This window comes from Vanellus vanellus (assembly GCF_965231255.1).
Source record: "Vanellus vanellus genome assembly, chromosome: 11".
NCBI classification, from domain to species: Eukaryota; Metazoa; Chordata; class Aves; order Charadriiformes; family Charadriidae; genus Vanellus; species Vanellus vanellus.
Window position 1 is genome coordinate 23,658,532 of NC_138916.1, and position 20,799 is coordinate 23,679,330.

A 20,799-nucleotide genomic window follows, 5' to 3' on the forward strand; every position below is an offset into this window, starting at 1 on the left:
AACCCCCACCAACCAACGAAACAAAAACACCTGCCAAAACACACAAACAAACTCCCAAAAGCAAAACAAAAAACCCTGAAACAAACAGAACCCCAGAAAACCATCTCACAAATGATTGGGTCTTTTTTTAGCAAATACGTGTGCTTCGTTTCGGTGACCTGCCAGCGAAGTGTAAGATTGCTCAGGAACCCCTTTAAGGCCCTGCAAAAAGCTCTTGAAAAGACACTCAGGGCTCACACAGGCTGCTTTGGGTTCATGGTCCCTGAGATTCACAGGTCCTCTGCTTTGGATTAAAGAACTTGGGGTTCATTGTTCTAGGTTTCAGCCTAAAATAGTAAAGACTAAGAGTAGTAATAATTAAAACAATGCGCTTTCCTTATTTCTTCTTGTGTTGCCAGATGTGGATGTTGGCGATTAGGTGGTATAATTACAGCATCCCAAAGAGAAGGTTATTTCTAGAAAATGTTTCAATCTGGGAAAGAGTGAACTTTCTCACTAATTAAAGCAAAGCTCTTTCCTACGCAGAACCACATAAATAGTCTTGGTCAAGAGCTGGAATTCCCACTGGGAGTGATGTGGTGCCAGGATCCTAAAAGTTCTAGGAGACGCAGCTAGGAGAAGAGGCTGCAAGTTTAGATTCCCATGCTCATCTTTTGTTAGGAAGTTTTCACTTGACCCCAAAAAAAGACGTTTCAGGAAATACTGGTTTTTAAATACTCAGCTGTATGGACTTCTTTAAGATATGGGCTTCCTCAGTTAAATATTGTCGAAGATAAATATGGGTAAGTAGGAGATTACATTTTAAAATATTAGTTCACATTCTTCTCTCACTTTGGGAAATGGAGAGTTCTGTGTCATGACCTCTGCAAGATTCCAGTCTTGTAGTTCTTTTAAGTGAATGTGCAGATTTTTATTTTCGATAGTATTTTAAATTATGACTCCTTTTTATCAAGGAAGCAGATGAGAGAAGGGTAGAACAATGAAAGTTCTCAACTCTTACTAAACACTACTTCAAACTTATACTGACTAATAAAGATATTGGAGAAAGAAATGAGTTAAACTCTTTTTAAGGACTGATATTAAAGGTTTTTGATTGACAGGTTGTTCATGGAAATCCTGAAGTATTGTACAGACTGTGATGAAATTCAGTTTAAGGAGGATGGATCATGGGCTCCTATGAGATCGAAGAAGGAAGTGCAGGAAGTAACTGCATCTTACAACGGAGTTGATGGTAAGTCGAGTTTTGGGGTGTATGGATCAAATGTTATACTGTTGAACTGTTAAGTATTGATGTTCCTTTAACTTTTCAAGATGCTAATTTTTGCATGTATGTTTGTAGCTTTTAATGATCATTTGTGAGAAAGATTACTTGTGTAATACCGGTTGGAGGCTGATGGTACGTTTAAGTTATTATCAGTGTTACGTAATTTTGTTGTTCTAAGTTGTATGCTTTATTTATGAAGGCATATAATAATCTGTGATGTTTTCACGATTGTGGTGGTGTAAGCTACACCTTATAATGTTGGCTTACTTTGTATAGGGTGCATAAGCTCTTCCTTGGAACATCAGGTGTCTTCTCACCAACAGTCAAATAAAAATAAGAAAGTAGAAGTGATTGATTTAACCATCGATAGCTCATCAGATGAAGAGGAGGAGGAACCATCTGCAAAGAGAAGCTGTCCTTCCATATCTCCAGCATCGCCGTTAAATAATAAGGGGTAAGAGGAAAATATACAGGCCAATGCAGAGAACATGTAGTCCAAATGGGGAGTATTGACAGATTTCAAAAGAAATTATATCTAGAAAGTTCTGTATTGCAAATGGATTTGATGTCAGGTCACAAAGCCTGAAAAGATTGGAATGAAAAAGTGCGTAACATGATACAGTTGTTTAATTGTATTTGTGAAATGAGTGTAAAACGATGGAAAAGGTTGTGGCTTAGAAGCATGTTTTTTGCAGATTTGGAAATGTTTTTCTTTCGTAGAGAAATGCGAAAGCAGCAGTGTGCAGAGAGAGAGGAAGGAGAAACATGGGTGTGGTGTGGGAGTGTGTGGGTTTTACCAGTGATTACTGCCAGTAGCATAGTAATAAAGAATGCCAGAATAACCTGATTACACCTAAGTAGCCAAGCTGTTAATAGCACCCTGTTTACATAAACATGTAGGGATGAAAACTGAGGCTAAACCGAAGGGATCCTGTTGTTGAACTGATTACTACTCCAGTGATGTAAATGACTCGGTGATCACTTAAAACTCCTCAAGACCTCTTTGGCTGTCTTCCATTGCTAATTACCTTGTAGAGCCTATCTGTGGTGGTGTTATGCAGATTTGTACCCTTTGGGGGGGTTCAGTATACCTTTAGGATTGTTTTGTCCTGTCCTGCTTAGGAGTACTTGTAGCAGAGATTCCATTACCATTTATAATGAGTCATTGGTTTCTACTGGTTGAGACTGAGCTTTACTTTGCTTTTAATTTTGCTAGACTTCAACTGTTTGGGCTGCAGTCTGGCTTGGACTGAATTAACTTTTCTGATAAAATGTCATTGGGAGAAGAAAGTTTGGGGAACGTGTGATGCTCATGTTTTCCTCCCCGCTCCCCCTTTACAGTCCTTACAAGAGTCATTGAGGTGCTGTAGCCTCGTGATGCTTTCTAGTGAAGCTCTGAAATTTTGTAGGGGAGTTGTTGTTACGCACCTGTCACAAAGCTCGTAATGCATATTGAGAGGTTGGCTTTGTGTTGAATTTGAAAATAGGCGTACCCTGCATGGGATGCTTCGAATGCTGTTCTTCTAGCATTAAAGCCAAGACTATATTTTATGCTTGTAACAAGCCTTTGTTTCTTCCAGCATTTTAAATTTACCGCATCAAGCATCTCCTGTGTCAAGAACACCAAGCCTTCCTGCTGTTGACACCAGCTACATCAATACATCACTTATCCAAGACTACAGGCACCCATTCCATATGACACCTATGCCTTATGACTTGCAAGGTGAGCTTCTGCCTGTTTGTAGCCGTAAGTACAGCTCTCCAAGCAATAATACCTATTGTAAAACGATTTAAACATGCAGTCATTTGAAAATCCAATAGTGCAAAATATTTTGCATCCACAGAGGATGAGATGGTATTTAAAAAAAAAAAAAAGAAGAAAATTGAGGTTAATATCTTAAAGGTTTTAAAAGGGTGATGTTTTGCACGCTTCAGTAGTTGAAGAGAATCTTAAATGACATCACTGTTATGCTGGTTCTATTTCAAAATAAACGGTCGAAAAATGGGGAGGTGCTTGTTTGTTTTGAGAAGCTTAATCTTTTTCTTTGGCTCTTTACAGGTTTAGATTTCTTCCCTTTCCTGTCAGGAGACAATCAGGTAAGTCAAGGAAAATCAAGTCATATGGCAGATACTTTTTTCTGAGAAGGACTTGCTGGCATGGATGTATAGGCGAGGAAGGAGCAGATGTATGATGTACCTGTAAATGCAGGCAGGCTGGAGCTTTATTTTATACACATAAAAACTGTGACCAAACATAAGCATTGCCTTATCCTACACCTGTATTTAGACATAACTAAAGCTAAACATTTCTGTTTCCCAGGGTTGAGCTCGGTCAGCCACTGTTGTACTGTGGAATGACTCTCAGCTGTGGCTGAAGGTCCACCAACCACCTCCTTAGTTTTTCAGACCTGAGGTCTGACGTTTGGCTATCTGACAGTCTGGGCCCACCACTGGGACTCTTGACAGTCCTTTACACAGTTGGGAGAGTCAGGGGCAGCTCTGTTTTTTTGGAGGTTGTGTGCCTGATCATGCCATATTTGCCACCTTTCTGTAAGTGCTTACTGAAATGGACTGGATTGGTGCTGGCTTCTCCAGTTTTGGGAACTGAGCAGGCCATTCTTAAAAGGAGTCTGGGTTGGCAAGTCCTCCCACTTGATTGCTTTTCTTCCTGTGCATCTAAGAAAAGGCCTGGGGTGACTCACCTGCCCTTTGTCCCTTCATGTCCTGCAGTCTCGAGTAGGAGAATTGCACTAAATGTAGAAGGATACTTTCATATCCTAGCTAAGACCAGAGCTCACGCTGTAGAATTTGGTTTCAGAAAAGCTATCTTGATATTCAGTAAAACGTAGATAGGAGAATTATTCTGAAAAAAGTAGTGCCCAAGTCTGGTAGCTGCACTGATGTACACTGGTATAATTATGCCATAAATTTGGGGGAACAAGGCTGAATATCTTGCATGGGCGTTCCATCATAGAGGGAATAAATACCAAGAGCAAAACTACCCTACAGAGACATTGTACTTAAAATCTGCTTCTTGGTAGCTTAAGTTCTTGCCTTTCAGGGGCTGCCCATCAAAAAGTCTAACTTGGGACAGCCCTTGCTGCCATCTAATGGGACTAAGCGTGCTATTTCTAAATGCATTTTTCACAGAAGTATGCTTTCCTCCACCAACAGTGATTAGCACATAGTTTCATCAGCTGTGGTTGGTCTGTGACTTTTGAGCGGAGGAGAGGGATGGCAAAATGTTTCTTTGAATTTTGGTGAATTTTTCTACCAAGGAATTTTTTGAAGAGGTAAAAGAGTGCTGCTTCTTACCATTTCTTACTGTTTTGGGTGCCTTGCGATACTGTTGCCTTTCTAGCGTTTGCTATTACTAATACTAGTATTTCCAATTTCTTTTGGCTTCAGAAATCAGGGGCTGCAGAGGTAAAAGTTCACTGCAGAGGTAAAAGTTCACTGCATCGGTCCACTTACCTTGCAGAAAGGTTGAGTAGATGAGCTGGTGTGAAATCCAGAAGCTGTCAGAGCTTTAGCTTACAAATATCTTCTTTTGTGCTGGTCTGAATCAAAACTATGGTATCTGAAATGTAACTTGAAAATGTTGTTTTTCCCCCCAGCATTACAACACATCCCTTCTTGCCGCTGCAGCCGCGGCAGTTTCTGCATCAGATGATCAAGAACTCTTACACTCTCGTTTTTTCCCATATACTTCATCTCAGATGTTTCTCGATCAGCTAAATGCAGGAGGAAGCAGTTCTCTGCCAGCCACAAATGGTAGCAATAGTGGCAGTAACAGCAGTCTTGTTTCCTCCAACAGCCTGCGAGAGAATCATGGTCATCCAGTTGCAAGTAGGAGCAGCACGGACACGGCGTCTATCTTTGGTATCATACCAGACATTATTTCATTGGACTGATTTTTGGAGTAAATGAACTCGTCAGAGGAAATCTTTGTGCTTGGTTTTACTTTATGTTAGAAACATAGACAAGTTTTTTTCCTTTTTTAGGGAAAAAAATTTATGTGTACAGAGAACAAAAGTATATTTTCAGTTTTACTTTTGTATATAAACCTAAGATGGCCTCACTGGTAAAAATAAGAAAAAAAAAAAAGACAAAACAAAAAAATTAACAAAAACAAGGAGCTTCAGTTCATTTTTATGGATGTTGAAGATTTTACACCTGTGCATTTGTCATGTAAGTTACTTTTTTTCCCCCTAGTTTGGACACAAATGGCATTATTTTCTTCACAGTAACATAAACAGGAAAGGAGCTGAACTTTTAAAGTTCAAACTTGTGAGAGGTTTTTTTTCTCCTCTTGGAGACATTTACCTTTGGTGGAATCTAATTCCCCCATCCCATATTTAGTACAGATTTTATTACACTTAAAGCGGAATAAACCCTACCCAAACTGTTCCACAGCGTCCCCTCTGTTTGCAGGACATAGCTTTTCAGGAGTGGGTTTGGGTTTTGGGGATTTTTTTTTTTTTTTTTTTTGTCATTTCTGGTTCTACATGACCCTCTATTCAGATATTTGTTGTTTTTTTTTATGGTCCCATGCTTTATTCAAGCATGTTGCAAGCTCATTAGTGCACCAATTATTCTTGAGGGCCAGACTCAATAAAATCTCCGGCTGAGGATTTACTTGGCTGTGCTTATGTGGGACAAGGCAGAGAATTTTTATAGAATCTAGCCCCAAATAAAAGCATTGACACATTGGATTGGAGGGTTTTGTTGCTGAGAACTTACTATGAAATCCTTTTAAAATAACGTAAGATCCTAATCAGCAAAATATTAAGCATGTGTCAGTTTTAAATTTGTGGAACTGCTTGTGCTTTAAAGTTAGCCATGCGTGCATAAATGGCCTATTGAATTGAGGCCTATCTTGTTCTGTCTGGAGAAACCTACTTTTAGCTCTAGTAGATCAAATTTCTGCTTAAAAGTGAACTTGTCAACAAAAGGAAGAAAATACAAACACCAACACACTATTGCATGGTTTGTGCAGCTGATAATGATCTTGGTACACTGTCTTCTGAGTTCACATTCATCAAAATTAATATTAAATGTTCAATGTGAGTCTCTTAAACCAAAAACCAACCCAATAAAAAAGCCCCACCCTGTAGCCCATGTACTCAAACGTATTGCTACCTATCCAAGTCTCTTAGGGTAGTGGGTTGCAAAATCCAGTTTTCTCTTTTGGGCCTTGTAATTATTTTGATTTCCCTGATTTTTCAGTACGCTTACGTTGAACTTTGAGCCATACTTACTTCCTGATTTCTTCATTTCTTTTTTTTTTTTTTTTTTGAAGTTGTGCATGACATAGGAAAAATCTTTTTTTTTAGAACTGGTGGGTCATTTGGGCTGATCCGTTCTTATTAAAGGGTGAAATGTGTAAATAGCTGGAATGCAGTTTTTCAGGAGATTCTTTAAAGTAAGAGAAGGGGGAGGGAAGGAGGTGATTCTCTTGTGTCCCAAAGTCCATGTCAGAGAGAGTAAATATTTCCTCTGGTGTGAAAAATATTTTTATAACTGGTTGAAAGTGCAGGTAACAAGTTTATCAGGAAGAGAGAGTAAGGAATACTAAAATTAGCAGATTCTTGTCTGAATTTTTAATGTCCAAAACTGTTGATTGCAGCTAGTTGCTTTGAGTATTGACAAGGGCCACCTTTTGCCTATGAAGTTGTCTCAAAATTTTGCATTGATTAAAAAATAAAAAAAAAGGAAAAAAATGGAAAAAAAAAAAAGAAAAATCCTTAATCCACGTAGCATTAGGTATCGCTGTATGATCAGTCGTATGGTTATTTGAAAGGTTCACATTATGTGGCATCAAAATTGTTTTTAGTGTTTTTACAGCATCCCTCTGCCACTAAATAGTTGACTTGAATTTTGAAAACAAATGTTTGTGTTTATATGTATATGTGTGTGTATATATGTATTTATAGATCTGTGTGTGTGAGTTAAAAGTGAGTTAAATAGTTTTTCCCATGCATGTGTATTTCATACATATCTGGCTGATATATATATTTCACCATACACCAATTTTATAATTTATTAAATGTCAGTTAAAAAAATAAATAAAAGGATAGAAAATGGGAAATACTTATTTTTTAAACTCAGTCTGATTTTGAAGTGATTAAACCTACATTAGGAATATATCTCATACATTTTAGTCATGAATACTAACCTGGTAACTTCAGAGCATATGCTTTGCTGTAATACCGCTTGTAAATCTGGAGTACGACTGCCATCGGTGTAACTGGGAGCGTGCGTGTCCCCAGCTTCTGAAACGCCTAAGAGAAATTCAGGAGAGCTTGTGGCTGTTTTACCGACGATTGTGGCAATGTTTCCATTGACTGTATTGTTAAAGATGACCTGAAAAGCAGCTTCTGTCACTTTTGACGATGGTATTAAAATCTTGTTAATTCACATATAAAATTAAATGTGGCGAGTGTGTGGTAACACAGAATCTGGCATCTTTGTGCCTGTCTTAGCTTTTGGAAAGCGAGGTCAGCTGATGATGTCTTCCATGTCCTCACGAGTCACCCTGAAGGGAAGGAAGGCTGTTCAGTTCACCGTTGTCATTTTTTAACCTCATTGCTCTGCAAAGAAGGGACAGAAATGTTCTCAAGTCCTCCTTTGTGGTATTAATCCCATATGCTTTGTGAGTATTCCTGTTTCATGCTAGGGTGTTCTTTATAGTTGATAATTCTCTGTGCCTCTGACCACAGTTAACATTGCTTGGTAGAAGTCTCAGTCTGAGTTCTCGATAAGTTCCCTGCAAATGCCACTCCAAAACTCGGTTTCCGTTAGTGCACCTATTATCAAAGACGCAGTGAAGCAACCCAGGGGGGCCTGGCTTGCGGTACTGCTCCGCTCGCTGCAGATCGCCGAGTTTCTGTGATCCCGCAGACTAGCGGTCTCTTGTCCTCAAATACTTCCACTGGAGGAGTGGGGTGTGTGCACACGTGTTACGTGTGGTGCTGTGTGTGTGCCTGTACATACACACACGGATGTGAATACCTAGCTCTTGGAATAGCGGGCTGGAAGTGGCTTTGAATTGCTCTTGAAGGTATTACTGATGCATCCTTTAGAAGATGAAAAACCACGCTAAACCATAACCTATGCTGTGCGTCGAAAAAACTTTGTGGCACTTCCGTAACAATAGAGGTGACAGCAATTCCAGGCTTGCCCCTTCCTCTCCATGGCAAGGATTCAATAAGCTTTTCACGGACGGGATGACCGATCGATTTTCATTGGACTCTCTTGGACCTGCCTGCCAACGCAGAGCTAAAGACTGTGAGAAGAACGTTTTGAAAACTAACTCTTCGTTGCAGTTTAACATTTCAGGGTTTTAAGCACATTTTAAATAGAAAGGATTTTGTTTTGTCAGTGTAACTGGTTTTTTTCTTTCTTTCTTTCTTTTTTTTTTTTTTTTAACAGAGCTTAGATTTCTAACAAGGGAAAATTGCTGGTGGTCCCCGAAAGTGCTGCTGTTAATTGTTTTAATTAACAAAGGGAAAAATGTATATAAGCAGAATATTAAAATTACCATTAATTCCATGAATTTAAATCTGTCATTCATTGCCTTAAAACTTTCTCTTAGTTTCCATACGGCATGCCAAACCAGTAAATGGCTTTTAAAAATGTATAGTAGACCAATGTCAGTTTGTATAAAAGTACCAAGTGAAAATATTTATTATATGCATTGGAAAAAAAAAAATGGTTTACCTATTGAATGTTACCTGTTTATGTAGAAATCTTTAGATGTAATAAAAAGCATTCAGTTACGTTGTGTTTCCTGGGGGGGGGGGGGGGGGAAGGGGGGGGCAGGATGTTTTCTGTGAAGTTGCAAAGGTGCCTGTTGAACAGGAATGCTTTGCTTCTGAGTGTTTTGTAGCGCAGAGTGTCTCACGCTTGTCTCTCCAGGCTCTAACAACGCTGCTTTGTTTTGTGAGTGTGTGTGAAGTGCGTTTTCTTTTTTTCTGGCTTTTATTTGGGTAATGTTTACCCGCCCAGAGAGGGTGGAAACCGCCTGTTATGATACAGATACATTCTGGAGTAATCCAAAGTGATTTTGAGCTGATCAATCCCCATGACATACAAGCTTTTATATTGTCTGCAGCTGAAAGGATTTGTTAATCAACTGTTCTGGTCAATAGGGAAGAATTAAGCTGTGTATTGGATCATTTGTAATTTGGCTATTGATGCGTATTGGAAACAAATGTTTCTAAATGAACTCCTTGTTTCATAAGCTAATTATGCTCATGTTCAAAGCAACGGAGGTTTTTGCTCCCCCTCCTCACTGGTACTTCTGTAGCAGAGGTCTGGAACGGCTCTGGTGGGCAGAACCCGAACTCCGTGCTCTGGGCAGACCTCCAAAATGCAGCAGCGCGCAAAGGCTCAGCGTTGAAGGTAGGTGGGGTTTTGTCCAAACATTGAGTTTAGCTGTGAACAGCAGGAAGAGAGTTGCAAGGGAAGGTGTATCCTTTGCTGTTATTTGGAAGTTGTTTTTTCTAGTGAATCCTGTCTCTGTTTCACTGTATGTTTTTCTGGAGTGTTATCTGAGTATTGAGCTGCTTGTAACTCTAATTTTCAGAAAACAAGGGGTGTTTTAACTTTGTTTTCTATCAGTAGAGTAGGAAGAGCTAATATAAGAACTGAGAGACGTGGTAGACAGGTATGACAAGGTGTGTCAGTTTTACATTGAGCAAAGTTTCTTTCCCCTTGAAGTGTGGTCCTTTGCTGTTCAGAGGGCTTTCGGTCGGTATCTTGGCATGTCAGGAGCCGAGTCGGAGCTTACTGGGTTTAGTCCGGGACTGCCGTCTTGTGAGAACCACGGGCTCTGCAGCTTGGCTCTGAATCAAGGGAGGCTGAGCACAAAACTGCTGTTTGTCTGAAAGACACATCCTGGGTCCCCTTCCATTTCTTGCCGAGCAGTCAGCATGTCATTTAATCTTTTCTTTTTTTTTTTTTTTTTTTTTTTACCCCCATGTAATAATATTCCATGAGAATAATCCCTACCTTACCCTTCTAGAGACACCGTTACAGATCTCGAAGGGTTGAGATTGGCTCTGGCTTTGTTTTTTCCAGGTTTCTAACGGAGTTTGTGCTAGTTACAGTCCTGGCTGATTCCAAGTGTTGCAGCGATGTGTGATGCTTTGGGGGTAGCCTTACTCTGCGGTGTTCAGACTGTGCTGTGGATAAATGCATTGTATCCGCAATGGCTGTAATGATCTAATTGCTGGTCATTTCACAGATTGAGCCAAGAGCGAGTTAGTTGCTTCAGTGATAAAGATTCAGAATTAAAAAAAGGAAGGAGAGAGATGGGTGGAAGGAGGGGAAGGGGAAGGGGACGGGGACGGGGAAGGGGTGCTCCCAGGGTAGAAGCCATAGCAGACGTGGCAGGAGCGTGTGTTCCTCTAGCATCCTTCACAGGTTGCCAGTTATGCTGAGACTATGCAGAGAGGGTCTTTGCAAATTTCCAGTTGACTCCAGAGAGAATCTGCTGTATGTTGTCCTAAATTTGGTACCGGTCTGAGGACTTTAGCTAAGGCTGCCAAGATATAGATGGAATAAGATCAGTTACGACTGCTGTGGGTCACATTGATTTTAATCAGTGTAAAGTTGAGAGAGATGGGGTGTTTTTTTCCTGTTGTAGAGAAGCTGAATTTTCATGGCCCCTGTGTTTCCCTGCCAGGCTGTCTCTAGGAGTGTGTTCTGGGCAGCTAGCCCAGAACTTGGTGACAGATAAATTTACCAAACACAGCATTTTCAGTGTGTTGCCTCAAAATGCGGGGGCAGCTTCCCTGCACAGAGACTTGACGTTGCAAGATAGTGTACCTTAATAAATAATGTGACACAAGTCCAACAATACAGAGATCTTATATGCTGGAGGAGCGAAAAATGAGGAGGAATGCGACAGCGATTGTAGAGTTGGGAGTTGTCCTCTGCAGCCGCTGAGTATCACCAACTGACGGAGTTGGAGAATTGCCGGCTGCCTGTCTCCTGTCACTCTGGATAGTCAAGAGGGATGTGGCCATCGCGCCAGCGGGGCTGTTAACTTGACAACTTCTTGACAGGGGAACATCTGGTTGGGAGTTATCTTATCGGATTGTGCCATGGATCCAAGGAATACTGGGGGGCTGTGCATAGTTATACTACATTTACCACTGTCGTGACATAATCAAGCTTCCCAGGGAGTCTGTTCTACACAAAGAATGGTGTCCGGGTGTGTGGAAACCGCAGATGCTTATGGCTGATGCTGACTTCTTGGAACGCCGTCACCATGAGACCTTAACTACAAGTTATGCTGCAATCTGTAGACTTAAATACATTTTTAAAATTAGTTGTTTGGGTTTTTTTTAAGCATGACACATTTTACACAAAGGAACATGACATTCAGTTTATTTAAATAACACAGTGTGCACATTTTGTGACAACATTTTTCCAGAATGGGGTGGGAACCTGTGTAAGTGTAAGCACTATCATTAAGGCAAAATAAGGATTGTTAAAGGCAGATGAGGATTCCTGAGTCCAGGTAGTAACTAGGAAAAACTGAAGTAAAAAAAAAAAAAGTTTCAGGTCCTGCTCTTATCAAATCTTGTTTGAATTTCAGTAGTCGACTGTAGGAAGACAAATGATGCGGACAAATTCTTCATATTTTATTGTTCCATTTGGTCCAACTTTGGCTTCTTTTAGCAGGTCATCAACTGAAAGAAAAGAGTAAAAGAAAATATAAGTTTGAGTGGCGTATATCAGGGATCTTCAAAAGAAGAGCAATGCAGGATTTGGGTTTTCAAATAATTTTTGTTAGAAGTAATTACTTCTGGCATCCATTGGAAGTGTCATCCAGATAGTTTTAAACTAGTGTCAATCAGCACTTTGATTTCCATGTCTAACTTTTGGGAACGGAGATGTCCATCTCTTTGAGTTCCTTATGGAAAAGATTCACAAATTTAGTCCAAATCAATTGTTAATTGCTCTTGGCAGGAGTGGCTTATTCTGTTTGAATAGCAAACCTGTCCCTGTTCAATTTGGACAAAACGAAGTGCTCATGCAGATTTGTGTGCCGCTTGCTAATATCGGTGGGCCTTTAGTGTTTGAAAGCGAAGAATACCTTCCCAGCTGGGGCTCTAAGGCTCTTGCTGAAAATACGTCTGAAGAAGTAATGGTGCAGTTGGCACCTGGCAGCGGTGATGCTTTTCATTCCAGCTTTGGGAACGCCCTGGCAGTGGCGGCAGTTACCAAACGTCACGTGTTCTCTTCTCTACAAGCGAAACCAATTGAAAGGTATTTTTCCTGTCAAATAATGTCAATAAAATAGAAGTATGTAAGAAATGACACAGAGAAGTAATGTTAAATGTTGCTGAATGAAGCTGGGAATTAGATGCCATATTCTGTCGGATGCCAGGAGAGGAGGCGAATTCCCTCGCTTGTTCTCTTCACCCGTAACGTATAGTGGGTGGGCGCTACAGCGAACAAGAGAAACCCAGCAGCTTTTATTTGATAACGTTTTGGGCAGCAGTTTCCTTTGATAACGTATCTAATACAGTCCAGAAGAGGTTTTTTCTTGCCGATGTTGAGGGGTGTGTGTCTGGTTTCATGAGTGTGTTGCCGTTTGCCTTCGGGCCGGCAGCACGTGAACGGGGTTGGGGCTGGATGCAGTGCAGCGGGACAGGGCAGGCGGTCTGCCGGAGGGGAGGCTGTTGGGTTGTGGTCCTGCATTTATTGTTGGGTATTTCATTAGTGGGAATGAACTTCCAGGTGTTTAGAGCCCTTCCAGTCCCTAAAGGGGCTCCAGGAGAGCTGGAGAAGGACTTTTTCCAAGGGCGTGTAGTGATAGGATGAGGGGGAATGGCTTCAGACTGGAAGAGGGCAGATTGAGATGAGATGTGAGGAAGAAATGTGTCCCCGTGCGGGCGGTGAGCCCCTGGCGCAGGGTGCCCCGAGGAGCTGTGGCTGCCCCATCCCTGGAGGGGTTCAAGGCCGGGTTGGACGGGGCTGGGAGCAGCCTGGGCTGGGGGGAGGGGGCCCTGCCCGGGGCAGGGGGTGGCACTGGGTGGTCTTCAAGGTCCCTTCCAACCCAAACCCTTCTATGATTGTATGATAAGACCACTAAAACAGAGGGATCATCCATGGTGATGCGCTAATTACGAGTCCTCCATAATTTCCTGCCCATTGGGGCTGGAGTCACCTCACCCTTTCTGAAGCGGGTGAGGGCAGGTTGGGGGAGGCTGCTCTGCGCTTGTACCCGTCAGCTACTTGGCTGAGGTCCCCAGAACGGCTGTTCAGGCTGAACGAGCTGTGGTTGTTTAAGTAAGACTCCGAGCGCTTGTACTGGAGCAGAGAATAATGGCTTTGCAGTCGCCAGTTGTGAAATCCGGGGGGAAGGTCACGGGAGGAGGGGAGGTTTTGGGGAAGAAAAGCTGTTTTACTGTAAATAGTTGCGGAGGGCGTCTGTGAGCGGCGTAACCTGTTTCCTCTCTCTGCCGTTCATGCGGGTACGGGATGAGCTGCTGTTTTCCCCTCTGTTCGCAAACAGGTATCGGTGCGTATGAAGGGGGGGAGCGCAGCCCGCGTGGAAGCTGGGGCCGGCGGGATCTGATTGCGGCGTGGGGTAAATGAGGGGCTATTGTGAGAACTGCTGTTACCGTAAGGTAAGTAACAGTTCTTTCTTTCCAGGAGATTTAATCCTCCTTTCCAAAAGAATTCCCTGATGGTAATCAAATGCTTCGAAGGACGTAAATTAAAAAAAAAAAAAAAATAGTAATTCTTCCCGGAACACTAAAATAACACAGAAGAAAAATGTGTCAGTTCTCATTTGGTAAAAGTACGTTAAATTAAAATCAAGGGAAGGCTTTTCTGGAGCCGCTGTAAATGAAGGTACGTGCCAGTAGTTACTGAACAATTGCAGATACTAATGAAATTGAGACTGTTCCGGCATCAAATATTTATAGCAGCTCTGCGAGCTGGAGTTCAGCGTGTCGAGCCAAAGGGGGGATTTCTTGCTGAGAAGAAGCATCGCTTACTGCGTTAGGATCTGTAGTGCCTCGTTACAGGTTGGTGTGGAGGCTGTGCATCTACTCACAAAGTAATGGGAAATCCCCCTGCACTCCCCAAACCTTTATGGAACAGCGGTTCTCTCTAGGAAGCCTTTAATTAGGGCTAATGGCTCCGTGTCTTCACTCTTCAGTTCTTGTAATATCTCTGAAAGTGTTTTCAGATGTACGTAAGAGCATACACTAGTATTCCAGTTGAACAGCCAAAGAAAACTCTGGGAAGATGTGCCCTGTTGGCGTATCGCTCGTGAAGCCGGTGATGGTGACCCGACTGAGCGGCTTTGCTCTGATTACATCTCGCTTCTACTTGAACATTAGAAGGGACAGTTCTTGTACCCCTGAGGAGCCTAATGGGGTCTGTACCAACCCCGTAACCACGGTAAAACTCACTCCTCGCCCGTATCAAACTGCCGATGGGTTTTTCTACTTGCTCTCGGCCAAAGATACGGAGCATTAATGAGCAAGCTCCAGAGCCCGCTCTCTGCCGCGGGGCCGGAGGGGCGAGAGCTCTGCGAGAGCTGGAGAAGGAGCTGCGGGTTGACGTGGTTTGGAGCAGGGAGGGGACCGGACACCCCGTCCCCAGGGCTGGCGGGCAGGGGGGTGCACAGAGCGCTGCTCTGTCTTCCCGCAGGCCTGGGCCCCCTCCTGCTGCCTGCGAAAGCTGGAGAAGTATGACACGCATTAAAAAAGTTCATGTATGTCCCTAAAACGCCTAGAGCAAAATCAGCTGTCGAAAAGGTTTTGATCATTTTCAGCTTCCTGGCAATTCCCTCCTACTGTGCCCCTTGGAGGCAAACTTCTGACAAACAGGACAGGGTTTGTTTCCTTTTTTTTTTTTTTTAATTTAATTAAAAAGTCCCCCTCTCCTTCCAAATTGCGCTGGCCACAGAGCTCACGGCAGCGGTGCTTTTGGGAAGCTGCCCGCGCTCCCTGATGCTCCGTACAGCATCCCTGGGGCTGGGGGAGACGGATGCTCTGCCGTGGCCCTTTGTGGGACAGACACTCACTATAAATACGGTGAAGCATTGGGGGGGTGGGGGGGGAATTGTCATTCGGGAAACAACTCGAGGAAGGGAAGAGGTCTCTCGGTTAACGAGCCTTTCCTGCAAGGCACGGCGTCTGCTTGGCCATCGCGGCGCGGGTGGGGGCTGACAGCAGCGAGGTGACTTCATAATCACGTGAGCCTAATTAGCTGCAACGAGCTGCCGTCGCTGCCGTGCTCGACTGGGCTGGGCTCGGCTGGGGGCTCTGGTTTTATGTGGGCAAAGTGTTTTAAAGGAAGGCAGAAGCTCACGGTATGGCTGTGGTGCCGGTGGGGTGGACCTGGGGACACAACGTCGTGACGCCCTGGTGCACATCTCGGGCACGATGGGGGGACGTCCCTTCTCCCCCCCACACCAAGGGTGCACCGGCACTCTCTCCTGCTGCCATAGGTCTTTCCTGGCTTCCCAGCTGGAAGCGCCTCATCCCAGATCTGACTACAGAGGAAAATCAGGAAGGAAAATAGGAAGATGGGGAGCGTTTGGTACATCTTTGAGTTGAAAAATACCTTCTTCCTCGGAAAGCTTTTCTCCGAGTCTTGTTAGTTTGGCTCTCAGCTCCGAAACGGTGATAACGCCTCTCTTCTGCGTGTCTATCATGGACAGGGCCGTGAGGATTTCCTTCTCGGGTTCCTCCTGCTTCATCTGCCTGTACATTATATTCAGGAAAGTGGAGAAATCCAACTCGGCGTTTCTGTCTGGAAAGATAAGAGCAGATTCTTAGAGGAATGGCTCAGTTTTGTAGTCTGGATCCAGACCTAAGCACCCCGCTCCTCTCCCCCCTGGTTTCCCATCCTGGGGCACCTTTTCTCTTTTGCCTGATTCTGGTCTGGACCAGGGTGGACCCTCTCCTGGGGGCTTTCTCCTGGTCCAGGAACGCTGTTACAGCTTTGCTAGACCTATGCTTTGAAACCTCTGTATCCAAAATTTTTAACCCAGCCCACCTTATCTTACAATTCTTCTTTGGTCTTTGTGCTGCGCTTTCGGAATTTTCAGAGTTGGAAGGGACCTCTAGAGATCATCTAGTCCAACTCCCCTGCTAAAGCCGCAGGAATTTATTTCTGTCTATCTGCAGATGAATGTCTCTCGGTGCTCTTCTACCTCTGCTGGTTGGACTGGACAGTTTCCCAGCCTCAGAATCCGTAATACGTGTGCCTCCCGCTGCTCTTGACGCTTTTCTTGTTTAATGGCGCTCTCTTAATCTGTGTGCTGGATTGCCTTTGCTCACCGTCTAGCACGTCGCACCGGGTTTTGGTGACCGCTCTTGGTTACGCTGCATTGCTTGGGCTCTTTCACCCGAGACTTGCATATTATTACCTGCTGGGCTCCAGGCAGCCTCCGTGTGCGTGCCTGTGGTGTCCCGGCCCCAGAAAAGCTGAATTTCTCCAACCGTAAGCCAGCGTGTTTTATTCACGTGCTAGCGCTGCGCTTTCCTTACCGATCTTGTGCAGGTGTAGGTGTCTCTGCACCTCTCCTGGCGTGGGGCTGGCTCCCAGGCACCGCATCACTGCCATCAGGTCAGAGGCTTTTATCTTGCCTTTTTGTTTCTTGTCGTACAGAGAAAAACATTCCTTGAACTCTAATTAAAAACCAAAACTCTCTGTTATGCCATGTAAGATTACATTGATCTACCGGTGACGTTTCTTCTCCCCTTGCCCGGTCGGGCGGCGTTGGTAGGGTTCCAGCGGGGATATTGTGTCTGGTTCGGGGTGTCTCGTTTCAAAGACGACAATGGGACAGTGGGGGAGGACCTCGGGTAAAGTGCCAAGGGCAATTAAAATCCAGGCTTGTGCGTGGCTGAGCTAATTGGGGTCCTTCAGCCTAATGAAGTAAGTCTGAGAGTGGAGAAAAGTAGAATACTGTTAAAAGTGCTTTTCTCCGCCTTCACGGGGGGGTGGGAGAGGGTGCTGAAGGAATGAGCCTTAAGGAGCGGCGGAGGATGCCGGTTTGGCCCCTGCCGTGGTCTGCGCAGGGTCTGGCGCTTGCCCCTGCCTCGGCCTGCCGCCGCCTGGATTTTAATAAAAGGCAAAAGAACCGAATAGTCTCGCGTTCGGCAGTCTTGAGTGCTGTCGGCCGGGTGAGTTTGGCCGAGGAGAGCCTCCGCCATCCTGCTGGGGCATCTCCGCTGCCTCGCTTCTCCCCGCTCGCCCTCTCCCCTTCCCCCTCGAGCGCTGGCGTCGCAGTTTTCCGATAAATAAGCGAGGGATGCGGCTGACCTAGATAAGGCTGCCATCCCTCATCCTCCCTCCCCGCTGGGCTCCCGGCGCCGCGCAGCGCCGCGTCACGCTCAGCGCTAACGGGCGAGCTGTGCTGCGTGGGGACAGTCCTGGGAAATAAAAATCAGCCCGTTTTGGTGCCGTCACCCCCACTCCTCATCCTCTCTGGCCCTAAACCTTGCAGCAGGGGTGAGCGCGGGGGCCGGGACACCCCCCCCCCCGCCCTGCGGCAGTCCTGCAGAGCTCGAGGGTGCTGCAGATTAACAGATTTGCAATAATACTCTTATTTCAGCTTTCTTTTGCCATTCTCGTCGCAAACCCTTCCTCGTCCCCGTCCGAGGCAGGGGTCCCCTTTCCCAGGGAGAGCCCTGGTGCCTCGCACTGAGGGTTTGTACCTCCTGCACCCTCTCCTTCCCTCCTCTTCCTCCTTCACCTTCGCTCCCGTCATCCATGGAGCTTTGCCAGCCTCCGGCACGGCAAATGGTCACCTGAAATTTCTCCTGGTCCCCGCTGGCTCGGCTGGGGCTGATGTGTTTTCGGGGTTGGGCGGTGGCTGGTTAAACCTCGGCGGGTCTCGATGCCATCCAGCGAGTGGGTCTGGGGGCGGTTGCGGCTCCCTGCCCGCGCCCAGCACTGTCTTAAGGAAACTGGGGAGACTTCTCTGGTTTCAGAGCAAGCAGATCCCCTTGAGAGCTGGGAGGAGGGCAAGTGGGGGAGCACGAGCCCAGACAGAGACCCTTTTGGGGGAAATGCCTTTTTTTTAATATATATATATATATACACACACACACACACGCACACACGTGTGTGTATATATATATGTAGATATAAAAAATTTGTTAAGCTGATCTTGCTAATAAAAATAAGAAAAACCACCAAAAAACCCAAACCAGAACAAAACTGTACGTACCATTAATTTGATCCTGGGACAGAAATTTTGCCTGTAGCGTGAAGGGGGAAGGAGAAGGATAGGAAGAAAAAAAAAAAAAAAAAAAAAAAGCTTTAAAATCTGGATGGGGGGAGCAGGAGTGAGCAGTTTGTATCGGCTGAAACGCTTCACTCACCATTATTTTGGGGGCCCTCCTTGTGTTTTATGCTGCCTGTTGGGATCGGCGGCGTCTGCTGCTACTTTTCTATTCGATTAAGGGCTAAAGTCCGCCAGCCCCGGGGTGGAGTGCGGCCGGGCTGTAATAAATACCCCGCTGCTATGGCTACGAGACCTGATCCCTGCCCGGGCTGGATCCCGCTGCCGGCGGGGCTGGGGCTCGCGTGCCGTGGGGAGAAGGGCTCTCCCCCGCCTGCCCGAAGCCGCGGGGCTCTGGACGGGACCCCGAGCGGTGATGCTGTCGGGAGGAGGGGGGGGCGAGAGCGCCCCTCGGTCCGGGGTTTAAGGGTGTTTGGGGTCGGGCTGGGTGGAGATCAGCCGGTTGAGCACCAAAGGGTTTCATAATCTTAAATAGCTGCACACCTTGCGCTGGGCTTAGCTGCTGGGAGACAAATCCAGCCCTGCGGAGGCTGCTGGGGAAGGGTGCGGGAGGGGTGCGGGGGGGGGATTTACGGCTTTGCGGTTCTCTTCTGGAGGGGTTTTGCTGGTGGGCAGGAGGAGGAGTTCATTCGGGGTTTGCACGCGGTCGCGGCCGAGCTCTGTGCAGGGCGTTGGGCATCGCTGGCGGTGTCGCGGCGCCCTGCGCGGCGGGTTTGCAGGGGAAGGGGGGGGGGGGGGGAGGTTTAGATGTGCCCCCTGCAAACACGGCGGAGCTGGGACGTTGCAGGTAGGATGGGAAGAGAAGGGGTTTTTGAGATGGTTGAAAAAGCTCCCCATTCTCTGAGTTTTTATTAGCATTTATTTAGCCCATCTGCTTGGAAACAAACAGTCTCCAGGACTGCCGTGTTGCAGCCCTCGGAAGAGGAGGAAATGATGCTGAGGGGGGGCTGCAGCGAGACAGAGAGCTCCCGGGGTCGAAATGTGGGTGCTTGGGGGGGGGGGGCAGAGCCTCCAGCTGTTGTGGACTAGCCCAAACAGCTGTGTTTGCTCAAGTCTTCTGGTCCCTTCCAGCGCTATGCTCCTGCCGCTCAGTTGGCACTCAAGCCACTGAAAAGCAGTTGTTATACACCAATGTACAATTTTGTCCCATCCTGTCCCCTACAAAAAAAAAAGCTGAGTCAGCAGCTCGGCGGGGCGCTCCTGGGTGTGGGATGGGCGATGCTCTGCCTCTCCGGATCCACTGGTGCTTGAAGTATCCTGGAAAGAAACGGAGCGGCTGCGCAGGCAGGGCTGGCACGCGTGCGGGGCTGTGGTGGGGATCCAGACCCAAAGAACAAAATACTTAGTGGCCGTAGTGGCCACCATAGCATGGACCAGACCCTTCCCAGGGTAGCCCCTGCCCTGTTGCAGTGACACGTAGAGAATCATTAAATCTTACGGGATAAAGATTCTCCCTTCAAAGAACAGAGCCGCTTCCGGAAGCGACATGAGCCACTCAGCTTTTACCAAATGTTTTTATTCAGTACGTTTTGCTAATAGCTTTTTTCTTTTCTTCTACTGTTTGGATTCCGTCACGCAGGGCTCCAATACAAATTTTGTAGACATAAACCGTCGCAGGGGCGCAGCTGGAGCGGCAGGAGAGCTCAGCTCCACCACCTGCGGCTGGAGAAGGGGCGAGTGGGAGCCGAAGCTGCCAGTGGCGCAGACCCCACGTGAGCGGGGCCGACTCCGGAGCTCACCCCCTGCCTGATGCTCTTTTTGGGCTGCGTTCATGGGGAATCGGCCCTTCTCACGCCAGCCAGGCCCTTCCCGCGCTCAGCAGCGAGGGCTAAACCCCAGCGCTGACGGTCGGCGCGCCGGGAGGGCTCCCTGGAGAAGCGCGGCCGAGCGGAGCCACCGGCAGCAGGTCCAAGGTGGGGCGGCTCAGCCCCTTCCCGGCATGTTTACTCGGCTGGGAGCAGCGTGGGAGGAGCGGAGGAATCTCTGTGCGGAGACGTGGGGAGGGTGAGAGCGCTCCGACTTCCTGGCAAACCGATCCCATTAAAGGGCGGCACGTTCTCCGGTGCAGCAGGATGGGATGGGATGGGATGGGATGGGATGGGATGGGATGGGATGGGGGATCGCCAGCGGTGTGGACCACCGTGGGGCTGAGCTGCTGAACCCCTGCTGCAATACGGGAGGGATTTGGTGCTGTCCCCTAAGCACCCAAAAAGGTCCGGCGTGGAGCTGCGCCGTGCAGTTG

General features: G+C 46.2%; 2 protein-coding genes across 2 annotated transcripts in view; one reads left to right on the forward strand and one right to left on the reverse strand.

The window, feature by feature from the left end:
• Positions 1-9,039, forward strand: part of PIAS1 (protein inhibitor of activated STAT 1) — a gene marked incomplete at its 5' end in the record, with an annotated part of 66,636 nt that extends 57,597 nt beyond the window's left edge. Inside the window, 5 exons of the mRNA XM_082488509.1 lie at positions 1,101-1,231; positions 1,541-1,718; positions 2,845-2,987; positions 3,324-3,361; positions 4,882-9,039. Of these exons, the coding sequence (XP_082344635.1) occupies positions 1,101-1,231; positions 1,541-1,718; positions 2,845-2,987; positions 3,324-3,361; positions 4,882-5,178 (787 nt within the window). The 3' untranslated portion in view covers positions 5,179-9,039. The remainder of the gene's footprint in view (positions 1-1,100; positions 1,232-1,540; positions 1,719-2,844; positions 2,988-3,323; positions 3,362-4,881) is intronic.
• A 2,830-nt stretch (positions 9,040-11,869) lies between these two features.
• On the reverse strand, positions 11,870-16,885 carry CALML4 (calmodulin like 4; the record flags this gene model as incomplete). The annotated part of the gene is made up of 3 exons (XM_082489046.1): positions 16,795-16,885; positions 15,866-16,054; positions 11,870-11,967 (listed from the first exon to the last, which is right to left on the reverse strand). The coding sequence occupies exons 1-3, from the start codon at positions 16,868-16,870 to the stop codon at positions 11,870-11,872; spliced, it is 363 nt and encodes a 120-aa protein (XP_082345172.1). The 5' UTR covers positions 16,871-16,885.
• Between the last annotated feature and the right edge of the window lie 3,914 nt (positions 16,886-20,799).